A 13,562-nucleotide genomic window follows, 5' to 3' on the forward strand; every position below is an offset into this window, starting at 1 on the left:
CTTTTATATCATGTCTTGCTGTGTTTGGTCGCGCGTGCGTGCAAGAACACGGGAGCGCTATCATCCAAGGCCATGAGAAATGCAAAAATAATGCAAAATCATAACAAATTATGTATTATTATATTTAATACATTACAATATAATGATCAATTGATTAAGAGATAGTTGTTCCTTGTTCTTAAATGGTGCTTTTTTTTAACAAAACCTGAGCAGATAGTTTTCACAGTTGTTGTTCTTACATCATATATTCGGGTCACGAGACAATGCCCACGTACCCCGGATGAAGTATGTCTAAAATCTATTCATACTACTCGCGTGCATACCTAAAAGAATGTACTGTTTTTCCAGCAGATAAGTGCATCCTAAATCAAATATAGTTCATACTGTGAGAGTATGCTGTTTCGGATGCAGCAGTTGAGTTAAATGAGGAAGCTGACATGCTGTCTTACGAGTGTTGCGCATTTTATAGATCTTTGACCACATCAAAGTGCATGAGGTTCCGCCCCCATTGGTTTGAAAGTCAGAAGTTTTCACATTTGAGTCTTCTTTAAATAGGTGCGTGCCTGTAAGTTATTTTCCCACCAAGTGGGCTTTTTCAAGAACAGGTTAGCCGCCTCAGGTGAGTCAAGTCCCATCTTTTACTGGACCATGTCGACATGTTTATTTTGCACATCAAAACATTTATGCTTTTGAGTAAGTAGCCTAGAAAATGGCTGTTTTAGGCAAGGAATGCCATTTTTTTAAATCTGCTGATTAAGGCGGCTATTTTCAACGAGGTGCCGACTACTTAGCGAGTTAAACTATCTTTAATTCTGTGTGTAGGTCATGTTTAGAATACATTAGGTTTATTGTAGGCTACATCATAGGCCTATTTTTTAAATTGTAACTGTTATTGGCTAACGTTCTTTAACAGCTGTCATTAGATCAATGGCTAATGCATGACTGCATGCCATGAAATATGCGCAACTTTTCAGCGCATTTGTTTTGTCGTAGATTTGGCTTAGCCCGTCTGTTAATTATTTTCAACAATGTCCTGACTGTTTTAATATGTTAAGTAACTTTTACTTGGTGAATTCAGTTTAGAACAGGCTATTAGGGTTGCGCTATTGGTCCTGCACTATTCATTCAATTGTTTTCAGTAAATAAACCTGGATTCCCTTAATGTGTGCTCTATATATAATGTACAAAGATGATAATGCAAGATGAGTATGTTGCAGATAAATGCACCTTTTCAGTTGAATATTGCATAGCGTCACGATCCCCTGTTGTCTGCCCCATGTTTCACTTGTCAACTGTCTTAAAACTACACTTACCATGACTGGGGAACAAACAGGGTTTAAATACACAGGGAGAGTGATGATCAAACAGGACACAGGTGAGAACAATGAGGGACTGCTGGCAGTGATGAGGGCAGGGAACTATGGGAAGTGTAGTTTTAAGACAGTTGACAAGTGAAACACAGGGCAGACAACAGGGGATCGTGACACATAGATTGCATAGATGTGGAATAGATGAGTTATTTTAAATGAGTCGCATACATTTCTTTTTTTTTTACTCTTTTCTGAAATTTGGTTTCTATTTAGACTAGTTGACTAGTATATATATTTACGTTTAGCAAGGAAATACGTTTACAGTGCAAATGATGGATACTCCAGGGATGCTTGTGCATCAGACGCTGGAAAATATTATTAATTAGCAAATATCCAGTCCCGTCTCTCTCAAAGGGTGTTCACTCAAGTGTGCTGCAGCATTGCGTTAGTAGACTGAAAACGTTCTGGGTTAAAATGCTGCTCGTTGTTCTGCCGGCTATACATATCATATCATCATATAATTTATTTCAGGTGTATGCCCTAGATTACACTATTGCTTCTTAACTACCTTAACCAGTAAGACTTAAGCTTGTGCAGAAAGACTTTGCTGCTTGACCAGCTTGACTTTTTTTTGCTGGTACATAGCATGGTTATGCATGTTAACCAGCTAGACCATCACCATACCAGCAATAACCAGCTTGGACACTTATGGAAATACCTGCTAGTTTAACTGGTCCTTTTAGCAGTATACAGCAAGTAGAGCGGGGACCATTTGTGCCTGTCCTCTACTCTACCCTCGAGCCAACAGTAGGTGTAAACAGCTTTTGAAGTGCGCTAGTCTCTGACTCCATCCTCACCTTCCCTTATTCTCTCCTCGTGTTCAAACACAAACTTGGCCTCAGATTAACTCTAGGCCTGGAGGAAGGGGGCCCTTCACTATTCAGTGTTCAAGATATGAGACACCACACTTGGTCTTGGCCCCAGGGGTCAGATTGCATGATTACCCTTCAGGTGGTGGTCTCTGCTTGCATACTTAAATCCCGACACGTCTATTTTTGATAAGGTTTGTCTTTCACTGGGCAATCTGTTAATAGCGCTCAAGCACTTCTGGTATATCTCCTCGTCTCAGAGGAGGAGTGGGATGCAGAGATCCAGTGAGTTATAAATGCTTTTCCTGCCTAAGGATGTAAGCACCAGGCTGAGAGGTCCACCCGTAAAAGGACACAGCACAAGGTCACCAGATAGCTGTAGGTCATGTCTACACAAACAAGGACCTGAAACAACTCTGAATTGTACTGTGAAATGCTCAAGTGCTCTGAGCAGCAATTAACATACCCATGATAAATGGGTCTGGTGGCATTAATTCACCCGGCTCCAAGATTTTGTTTGCAGTTATAAAATTTAGCAAAACAAACTTTGCTGACTTGGCGAATCGCTGTCAGCTTATATTAAAATGGCACTTTCCTCTTAAATTCATTGCTAACATCATTGCAATGGTGTACATGTGGCATGGGGTCACTATGGAAACCACTCTAACTCTCATGCTCACTTGCTTACACAAGTATGAATTCGGTGACACCAGCACACCATTATCCAAAACACAACATATGCTTGATATGTTCATCTTTGCAACAGGGTACATTTAGACTGATTTGCTTTCTGCAAAAACATTGGCCAATAAAGCAAGTTCATCATGGTTGTTTCTTCAACTTCGTGCACTTTTGGAACTGTGTATTCTAATACAAAAGATCTCGTTAAAAATTGTTACACTTTCACTGATTTATTTTTTACGTTTTTTAAAAAATGTATTAAGAGACATATGTGGCTGCGTAGGGCCCCCTACCACGGGTTCAGTATAGCCAAATAATTATTTGCAATAAGTGTAAATAGCACTGGGCACACAGCCCAGCTCTATGCATGCCAATAGTCCGATGGAACCAATCAAGACTATTAAAATGATTGTATATGCTTCAAAGAAAGACATGGAGTGATAAGTATGTGAATACTAAAACAGTAAAAACTATACCTAAATGGCATTTGAGAAGTACCAAAAATAAATGATGAAGGCCTGGTAAAAAGTTTGCAATTCAGTTTTAATGAGACATTAATTTAACAAAAAAGAAAAATAATCTGTTTATTTTAATAAACATAATCATCCATCGGGACATGAAAGTGCCCAAAGTTGAAGAAACATTCACTTTGACGTGATAAATTCCCTCTGACATATGTCCCTAAATAGGACTGATGCTATAATGAGGCAGACACATTTTTCTGCCAATTTCTTGCTACCTAAATTCTCTAAAGGCTCCTGGTCTCCTACTATGCCATTTCACCCCTGGGACTTCTCTGGTTACCAGTCATCAGCACACTCCTCCATGCAAGTCTTGGTTTCTGTCACTGCTACACAGTGCTAAAACTTAACAGACACACTATCTCTACACAAAATATACAAATATACTCTTTTTCTTATACCTTTCTCATTGTTTTTGTCTCTAAGAGAGAAGGAAGAACAAATTTAGAGAAAAGAGAGAGAGAGGGACAGAAAATAAGACAGAGAACCAGACAGAGATGATATAGTAAGTGAGATGAACCACATTTAACATGATCATGTTAATTAGCACAGAGAAAACTCAAAAATCTATGAGTACATTTCATAAACATCATACGAGTAAAGTGAAAACTAGTGGTTTAGTACCCTCTCCTCTCCTATGCCACTTTCCTTCAATAATGTGAATAAATGTAATCCTCAATGACTGCATATCTCTCCATCTTCATGTACAATTCTATATTAAGGCTGGAGGATATTTCAAGTTTTCTACCCTATTTGTTTTTGTCGAATCCAAACATGGACGGTCTGAAATAGCTAATCCATAATATCCAAAACTGTTTCAGAGACGCAATTGCCCTGACCTGTGTGTCACACTGCTAATCTGAAGCCTAGAAAAACCTGAAATTCTGAACAGGACTGAAATTGAGATCAGAGTAAAATACCAGTATATCTTATAGGTTGCTACAATCAGAATTTGCTTACTTCAGTTACATTAGCTTACAGTTCTAGTGCTCTCTCTTCTCTTTGCTGACAATTCACTCTCGCTCTCCATTCTGCTGGTAACCTCTATGGAATGTTCACTAAGTTAATCTCTTGTGACATTTACTTCACTACTCTCTGTATCTCTTCTTTCAATGCTGCTTCTGCAGCTGACTGTATTTTAACAGGAAAAAGCCCTCTTTGAGCCTTAAGCTTTCCAGCCAATCAAATAAAGAGGTGATCTAAGACTATTCAAGTCGAGTTTTGATTGCCTAAATGAACACTTGAGTTCTACATTTTTAACGATGACAGGCCAATGGGGAAAGACAAACATTGACAAACTTGCCAAGGGTCTCAGACACATCTTTGTATGTGATAAATGGAAGCAGGGTCCCCAAAGCCCTAACTCTTTTTGAGCCTGAGTTAACATGTCTACCCACACCACCCTGCGTTAATGTCTGCAAATACCCTTAGCATACCACCATATAGTATGTACTTCAAATTAACTTCGACTTGTCACATACAGTGTTATACAAACAGAATTTGAAAGGACTGTCAGAGTGTTTAGAGTCAGGCTCAGGTGTTTGGAGTGTGATCTCCAGCACTCAAAAAAGTAACGTACTATAAATTACCATATACTGCCAATCCAATCGAAATGGGCCTTATATTCTGGGAATAATATTCAAAATGTCAAACTGCGCTGGAGGCTTGATTTCATGGTCTTGAGACCTTTCAATGGACTTGGTCAGGGTCTCATAACTCAATGTATTTGTCTGGGTCCCAAAAAGCCTTGGTCTAGATCTGGGTCTCGATTTAGGGTCACAGACGAGACCGCAGTTTATTTACAACACTAAAAGTGATAATTACTTCAACTAGAGGTGTCTTTACCGTTACTGAGATTTGCGAGAATTTTATGGATCTGAAAAGCTACTTAAAATGTCTCAGTATCTGAAATGAATGCTGCAATAAATTCAAAATGTTCTCAATTTCAGTAGATTAAAAAGGACAGCCTGGTTACTGGAGTGACAGCTCATGGTCTGGATCTCAGTACATGGGTTAGCTCTTGGTCTCGAGGGGTCTAGTCTTGAACTGGGTCTGGATCTACATCTTAGGGTTAGGTCTGGATCTGGGCCTTTGAGTTCTGGAATTGGTCTGGGGCTTGGACGGTCTAATTTAGCTCTTACTCTGATATCTAACAAATAAAATAAATTAATTAAATTTAAAATATCAGAATTTTCAGAATATAAAGAAAATTCTTATTGGAACAGACTGGTGATATTTATAGCATGTAAATTAAGTTTTTACAACAGAAAATATTTTTTTTCCCCTCAGGCTTCATTCAACATGAGATCCAGTTTGAAGGCATCTATTTTTACAAGCGGTTGTGTGATGGAGTTTCATTGGCATTAGAAGCATTTGGAGTGGATACAAGTGCGGGGAGGGTCGGCCACAGATGATGAAGTTTCCCTATTTTATGAGGACGGTGAGAGTGATTATTTTGGCAGTGAGAGGAAACACTTAAGAGAGATCCTGCAATATATATCAGTCTCTCACTCTGTATGACATTTGTAATGATTTGAGTTATGGATTTAAATCGTAAATATCTCTTTCCTACATGTATATTAAAGGAAAGATGAGGTGGTGAAGATAAAGATGAAGATTAGAGAGATAGGAGACCGTGACTTTGCATAAAGAGGGATTTGCATAGTTTAATAGGGTGACTGTTTACAATATTTGATCATGACTTCATTACATAGGCAAAACAATAAGAATAAATTGGTTGCTATGAGTCATGCTAATAATGTTACTGTAATACAGTAGATATGGATAGATAGGCCACGTCCACCACTGCTGCCGCTGGCTAAATTGATGCCCTACGTAGAGCTGCACAATCGCCAGACATATAACGAATAACTTGCGAGGAAGGTCAGCCAGTGGAGTTTATGGGGCCCCCTAGGGTGAGATGGTGCCCCCAAGAGAATTGGTGCCCTACGCAGACTTTGTAATATGCGTATAGGGAGAGGTGGTACTGATGTTTGCACTAATACTCTTTGGTTGTCAACGTATTGATTTCACAGACTGATCACACTGTGAATTTGGCAACAAATTGAATCACTCTTACCATTGTTTATGTGAAAAAATTACTTCTTGGTTTCTATGGGATTGACCATGAGTCTCGGTAGTTGCTTAAGTGCAAACATGCAATCAGTAGCATTAGAGGGAAATGTGTTTACACTTTAATTGATGCAGAAATGTCTGATGGGGTATGGTCCTTGTCAGTAATTTGACTGAATAGGGTTGATTTCAGGGTAAATTCACTTTTTGAAGCACATGTCAATTTCCCAAGTTGTCATGTTGGACAATCCTGCTCATGCAGATCTACCTTCCTGCAGAGTTTAGATCCAACTAACTTATATTCAATCAAACACTCATGAATCAGCTAATCATTTTGATTTTAGATCTCTAGGAATGGAAGCACTGCTGGTGTATGGAATAATCAACAGCAGTTTATTAATATATGATTAGGTCATGCAGTACATATCACATTACTGTCAAGCTGTAGGACATACCTCAGAATATTTCAAATGTGAGTGCTCATCTGAGTGTGATCCATCATGACAGAGATGCATGCCGAAGAAAACATTGTGATATTGATGGTATGAGATCATGCTACACTAGCCCAGCTGGAAATGAGACATTGAACGCTAAGACACTGATCTCTCCCTGCTAATGCATGTTTGTACATGTAGGTCAGGTTTTGCCTACATTGTTCCAAAAGGGTAGTAAAACCTAAATTCACTTACATTTTTTAAAAACACTTAAGTTCAAACACTTAATAAACATAGTAAATAAAATCTTAACAAAAATCAAAAAGTACTAAAAGTTTTCTATTAACTAGTAATCTTATTTAGCCCCGCCCCTTTTCCACACTCCGCTAAATTCCTGTTTGTATTGAAGCTACTGAGAAGAGTCAATCAGAATGGATTACGTGTGGGAGCACAGAACGTTTTTTTAAGAGTTGATGGTGTGAGTCTAAACCACCCCTTTCTTACGTATTACGTATATAACATAGCTTGAGCCGAGCCCCCATGCTCAAGCCCCTCATGCTCGAACCCCTTTTTTACAGACAGCAAGCCAAATTTGTTTATCCTTAACAATCTGATTACCATTTCCACTTCAGGGGCTAGGTGGACATGCAAACTCATGATTGTAATACTTAGTGATTCTGTCACTAAGTGTTTTTCCTGGAGTTCCCCTACACTAAAATCAGAAAGTAGTTTGTTTTTACAGAAAGTAATTTCTTTACTCACACTTTCATAAGGTAAGGTCCATGAATCGCATCCTAAATTACTTTATAACAATTGTTTATGTTCACAAGGTACTCCTGTTCGTATTTTAGCAAGCTCCACATGAAAGGGAATCATAATGTCTGTCACCCCTTCACCATTTTTTGTATCACAAGTGTGTCATACTGTACCTCCGAATGAAGAGAGCAATTGGATTGTGTGATGCCGGCTTTACATGGACTTTTTTCCAGCTACCATTCAATATCAATGCATAAGCTGACAGCACACAGCCTTGTGTCCCTATTACTGTGCTATTATTACAGAGTATCCATTATCATAGAGCAAAATGTAGGGACACACCCATCTCCGAACACTTTTCCGCTGTCAACATGCCCATTTGTAAAAACGTACACCCAAGAAGCTCAAGGCCGTGAGGCTATTCTGGAACCTGTTTATTAAGGAATCGTGCTCTCTGCCAGTCACTACAGATTCAGGAGATCCAGTCAGACGTTATCTTGACATGTCTCCACTCACTACAAAGAGGGTTGTGTATGTGCAATGGTAGTGGGATTTAAATGGAGGGTGGTAAATGTGATCTTTAAGAAGCAATGAACTAAAAGTGGAGCGTTGTGTGTGGTCTCCTAAGGGTGAAGGTGGGGTGAATGAGATAAAGAGAGAGTTGTAGTTGTGAAGCAACAGGTTACAGCCATATAGAAGGTGGCAGTTATTTGACACTGGTGATGTCATGCTCTCAGACTGGACCCTACACTGTGAGACATGAGCCGAGTGTCATGGGGCTCAGTTAGAAGGAAAAACTGAATCATAGGAGAAATAATGAAGACAGGTCAGATCTCAAGAAGGGATGGTAACACAACACGACATCACGAAAACACTGATCTGACCTTCTGTCTCTGAGTGGGTCATTCTCTGGAAATAGTGCAGAGTTCCAGTACCCTACGATCAGCCACATTATTCTGACTTACCAAACAGCGCTATTTCCCATCAGACATTTTTGCATCGGCCCCTTTGTGTTTACCTTCCCTTGTGGTGCAACCGGAAGCGCATTGCTTCAGCAACTTGGGAGACCCAGGTTCGGATCCCTTTTTGAAACTAGGAAGTAATCGCATTCACTTAATCAGTGCAAGCAAACGGAGTGCGATTTGGAGGGTGTATTTTTCTATTAAACATAATAAAGTTTCTCCAATGATGGTTAGGTTTAATTGATCAAATATACATTCCTCTTTACTCTATTACAGCTTGTACAACTCATTTTTGGCACCCCTCCAAGGACATTACACCCAGATGAGCTTACACGTGCCCATAAGCCCATCAAGGCAGTGTTTTGAATTACCTAAAGAAATATCAACTGTAAAATAATGTATTTTATAGGAATATTAGCTATATTAAAATATAGAATATTAGTCTCCATTCAATACCATTACATTTAATGGGTTATGTAGAATAAAACTAAATCTAACTCTATTTTGCTTTTATTGAAGTTTAAATATAATGCTTCAAATAAAAATAAAAAATCTTATATAAATATATTCTTAATAAAATAGTAGTGAAGTTATAAAATAAAATATCAAAATATCTATGATGATTTTTCTAAAATGCTTTATGGATTTATTTATGTTTTTAATTATTGATTTTTCGGATGCATAACCCAGTGGTAAAAGACTGTGTACTTAATGTCGTTAACTACAATGAAACACTGGGAATGACATATTTGAATTAAAAACAATGGAAAATTGTCTATTTAAAGTTGTAGATTAATCAAATTGAAGAAATCAATATACTTTGAGTTTATTCCAAAATAGCTAGATATATGCTAAAATATAAGTGCAGTTCTTCACCGGGAATTTCACTATTAAACACAATTTTCAAAAAGTTACATTGAAATATCGAGGACTGGTTACTTAGCATATACCATTTATTAACAACATTATCAACAGATTAATTTTCTACCTCAGAATTTTTAAAATGGTGTTGACTTGTTTTGAGAAGAGAAATGTACAGTATTTGCCACTGGTTGATAATTACTAATGATAATTAAAGTAGTCATCACCAAGATATATAATTCAGATTGATGGGTATCAAGGTATAGAGTATCTCCTCAGTTTGTTTGCATAGCCTCATTTATATCCAGTGTTGCTGCCAAAACTCAGCAGAAAACTGACCTCTCACTGCTGTAGCTGCCATCCCAACCTATAAAATGAATCTTTCACCACCTGTCAGAACTGAGGTAATCTCATCATTCACTTACTAAGAGTTATACAGCCATTCAGACCCTTGATTTACATCTCAATCATACGTAACAATATTTCTCAACATTAGTACATAGAACAAAAAGAGTGAACCAAGAATGAGGCCTGGATTATATCATTGACAGTGTCATACAGATGCACAAATTAAATGACTAATGTACATAACAAAGCTAAATTATGAGTTTGAGCCAGACTCTCTAGGATACCAACAGTTAAGAGCAATTTTTCTATGAAAGTGATACACTATATAAACTAACATAGGGAACAAACAGTGGTGATTAAGATATACTGTAGTATTAAATGTATAGTCGATGCAAAAAAAAAATATTTAAGGGTCTTACCTGGCTTCTTTGGTTCAGGCATGGCTTTTGTCATATGTCAGACACCCTAACTTCTCTTTCTCCCACACTTTATTCATCTGTTCACATTTCCTTCTTCATCCCTTTTTATTCCCTCCTCCCTTGGCAAGCATGTCGTCCCATCCTTGAGAAAGATTGCGGAGGGTGGGTGACAAGATAGAGATGGAAAAGAAAGATAGAGGGAGGGAGAGTCACAGAATGAGTGGCACTTGATATCTTAAGGGAATACAACTTGGAAAGGAGGAGCAGACAAAAAATAGAGTCAGGAGAAAAAGAGGTTTACACTGAAACTGACAAAGTTTCTCTAATTGGTCATCTTGTTAAAGCGTGAACCAAGTCATTAGCTAATGGGCTGATATACTGATAGACATATTGATTGAGGTGCTTGTCACTTGTGATCACCTACAATGTGATTTCAAACTGAGAAATATGCAGACATGTCGAGAACAGAATCAGGCCGGCTGAAATGGTGTCAGGGATATCAGAGGTTAAGTATATTTGAGAGCTTGAACCTTTGACTTCACAGCTCTGAAAGATCTCTAACTAGCACTATCTTTCAAGAAATGTGTGCTGAAATGGAAACCTGTTCTTTCATTAGGCCTACCTCATAGGTCTTTACAGGCCAAGGTATGAATGCTGGAAGTTCAGTGATGCTCTATTAAGCATGACACACCAATAAACGCTCTTTCGAACTTTAAAAAACTGAAAACTGGGCAGAGACTGCACTATTTATAGAGAGTGCAACTTAAGAGGCAAGTGTCAGAGAGAGAAAGAAAGAGAGAGAGAGAAATTACAGTGGAGACAGAAGAGAGACTTGACAAACATACAAGAAGGCAACAGCCAGGAAACAAGATACTTTATCAAGTGCTAACTTAATCTGTTTGATTCAGTTAGAACTTCAGATATGGGCTTGGTAAAGAAATGACAGTCATAAGTAAATGTAGAACAACTGCAGAACTATTGGACAAACTACAACTTGTTCCATCATGAAATATAAGCATACAATAACACTATTTTGTAATAAAATGTTAAAGCACAAATCTTACAACACACACACATGCGCATGCCTTCATGCTTGTGAGATGGCCAATTATGGTTATGGAGGAGTTTGTGCTGCACTATTGTCTGAGAGCTTGCTGACAGATCAATGGAATAGATATTAATTTCAAAGTAAGAATGTCTTGGAAATTACATCGCCTGCATTCGTGCGGAACCTTAGTCCTCCTGCTGAAATGGTCCATTCATCATACACACTCTCTCATAGGGATGTGTTCAGTTATGGAAATGCTAATACTCTATGCTGTATCACTTACTCCAGAGTCATTTGATTAATGTAATGGAAAGGGTGTGTGAGTGTGAGTGTGTATTTGTTTTTCTCTTGCCTTGGTTCTTAATGGTAGTTCGTAAGTGCATTGATGCCTCACTGTGTGGAGCAGGTACTGTATCGATTGGAGAGAAAGGGAGTAAGATAATCATTGACTTTGGTTTACAGAACAATAGAAAAACGGTGTACTAGTGTAATTGATAGTAACTGATCTCAGCAATTGATCGTTCTGTGACAGTGGTGGCTATTATCTTATTGACCGTTTGTAATTAATTTCCAACAACGACAGTTATTCAGGAAAACTAGCAAGTTCTCTGGTGGTGTGGGGACATTACAAAACTTGTGTAGACATAAAAGTCATTTCTGTAATTACTTAAACCATAAAACGTTGTATTGCATTCATGACTTACACATGAAAAACATAACTATGAAATTAATAACAAAAAGTGAACTTTAGCGTGCACAAATTGACATAAGTTGCCAGGCTCTGCAGAATGACAGTAAGATTTTAGAACAATACGGCTGGCTCTCACTGTGAAGTGAGTAAAATATAATCCTCAATCAGTTAAGCCTTTGACTTTTGACATTTGTCTTTGAGTAGGCCGGCATATCCTGTGTTACTAAACTGCTCTCTAGCGTCCAACTGCTATTGCAAATTTTCACCCAGGGTATCTTCAAATAAAAGAAAAGAGACCAATTTTAGACCAATCTTGCAATGAATTTTTTTTTTTTTAAAAACACATAAAATAATTAACTAGCAGGTCAATACAAAACCACTGAGGCTACTTCTGGACATGTTTATTATATTATGTTGTGCATTTATGTGTTTTCATTTTTAAATAATATAATAGATATGATGCAATCATGTGCTAAATTATATTTATATTGTTTTACTTGGCAGATACCTTTAACACCTAAGGTCCTTTAGCAACATTAACATTCTCCCTAATATCTCACTTTAAGTTCCACATAAAGCAGTTATACAGGTTTGCAACTGCATGAAGTTATACATTCATAACTAAGTTATGATGTATATGATGACAATTGTAATTTTTGTGTGAAGTATAACTAAGTTATGATGTATATTGAAAACAGACTGTATAATATATATTAAAGAAAGATCATATATTTTCATATTATGAATATTATTGATATGATAATATTTGCATAATTATATAATTATTATTTATGTACATTATTAGACACTTATTTAAATTGACTGATTTGCATGGCAGAGAAAATACCTGTATATGTCAAATGGAACTCTAGAGAAATGGAGATGAGAGACAGCTTTGTTGATTACATGATTGAGAGAGAGAGAGAGAGAGAGAGAGAGAGAGAGAGAGAGAGAGAGAGAGAGAGAGATTATTTACTCACACAGATTCTGTTAAGCTTCTCCTCTATTCACGCACCAAATGTTAAGACCTCCACGAACGAAACTTAAAGACTTCTTGGGATTTAAGACTTTTTAAGACTTTTTATGGCCTTAAATATTAAAAAGTAAATTGAAGAGTTTGTATGTACCTGTGGGCCTATTACCTATTACCATGACCTCAACAGAAACATGAGCTACAAACACACAGCAGGGGCCACCCTTTTTAAAAGTACATTTATACTGGGCATCTATTGGGCCTTCTCTATAGGATTTTCAAATATGTTTTTGAACAGTTAAAATAATATTCTGGGTTCAATAAGTTCAATCGACAGCATTTCTGGCATAATGTTTATTACCACAAACATTTATTTTAACGTCCCTCCTTTATATAAAAACAAATAAGCAAAAATCTAATATACAGTGAGGAACTTGCAATGGAAGTGAATTGGACCCATTTTTGGAGGGTTTAAAGGCAGAAATATAAAAGCACTTACAATAATTCCTCTTTTAAAACTCGTGTATTATTTGAACTGCAGCATATAAATCGTTATTTTTGCAGAATATTTTTGCATAACAGTGCTATGGCATCAGTGCAACAAAGTTGTAAAGTTG

General features: G+C 37.4%; 1 protein-coding gene across 6 annotated transcripts in view; it reads right to left on the reverse strand.

Moving 5' to 3' along the window:
* Window positions 1-10,344, reverse strand: part of mybpc2a (myosin binding protein Ca) — a 46,385-nt gene extending 36,041 nt beyond the window's left edge. For 5 of the 6 annotated variants that reach the window (XM_052139544.1, XM_052139542.1, XM_052139541.1 and 2 more), the window contains exon 1: window positions 10,234-10,344. In XM_052139544.1, the coding sequence (XP_051995504.1) occupies window positions 10,234-10,267 (34 nt within the window). In that variant the 5' untranslated portion in view covers window positions 10,268-10,344. The remainder of the gene's footprint in view (window positions 1-10,233) is intronic. The other variant, XM_052139545.1, reaches the window with a different exon arrangement.
* Between the last annotated feature and the right edge of the window lie 3,218 nt (window positions 10,345-13,562).

This window comes from Xyrauchen texanus, chromosome 12 (genome assembly GCF_025860055.1).
Source record: "Xyrauchen texanus isolate HMW12.3.18 chromosome 12, RBS_HiC_50CHRs, whole genome shotgun sequence".
NCBI classification, from domain to species: Eukaryota; Metazoa; Chordata; class Actinopteri; order Cypriniformes; family Catostomidae; genus Xyrauchen; species Xyrauchen texanus.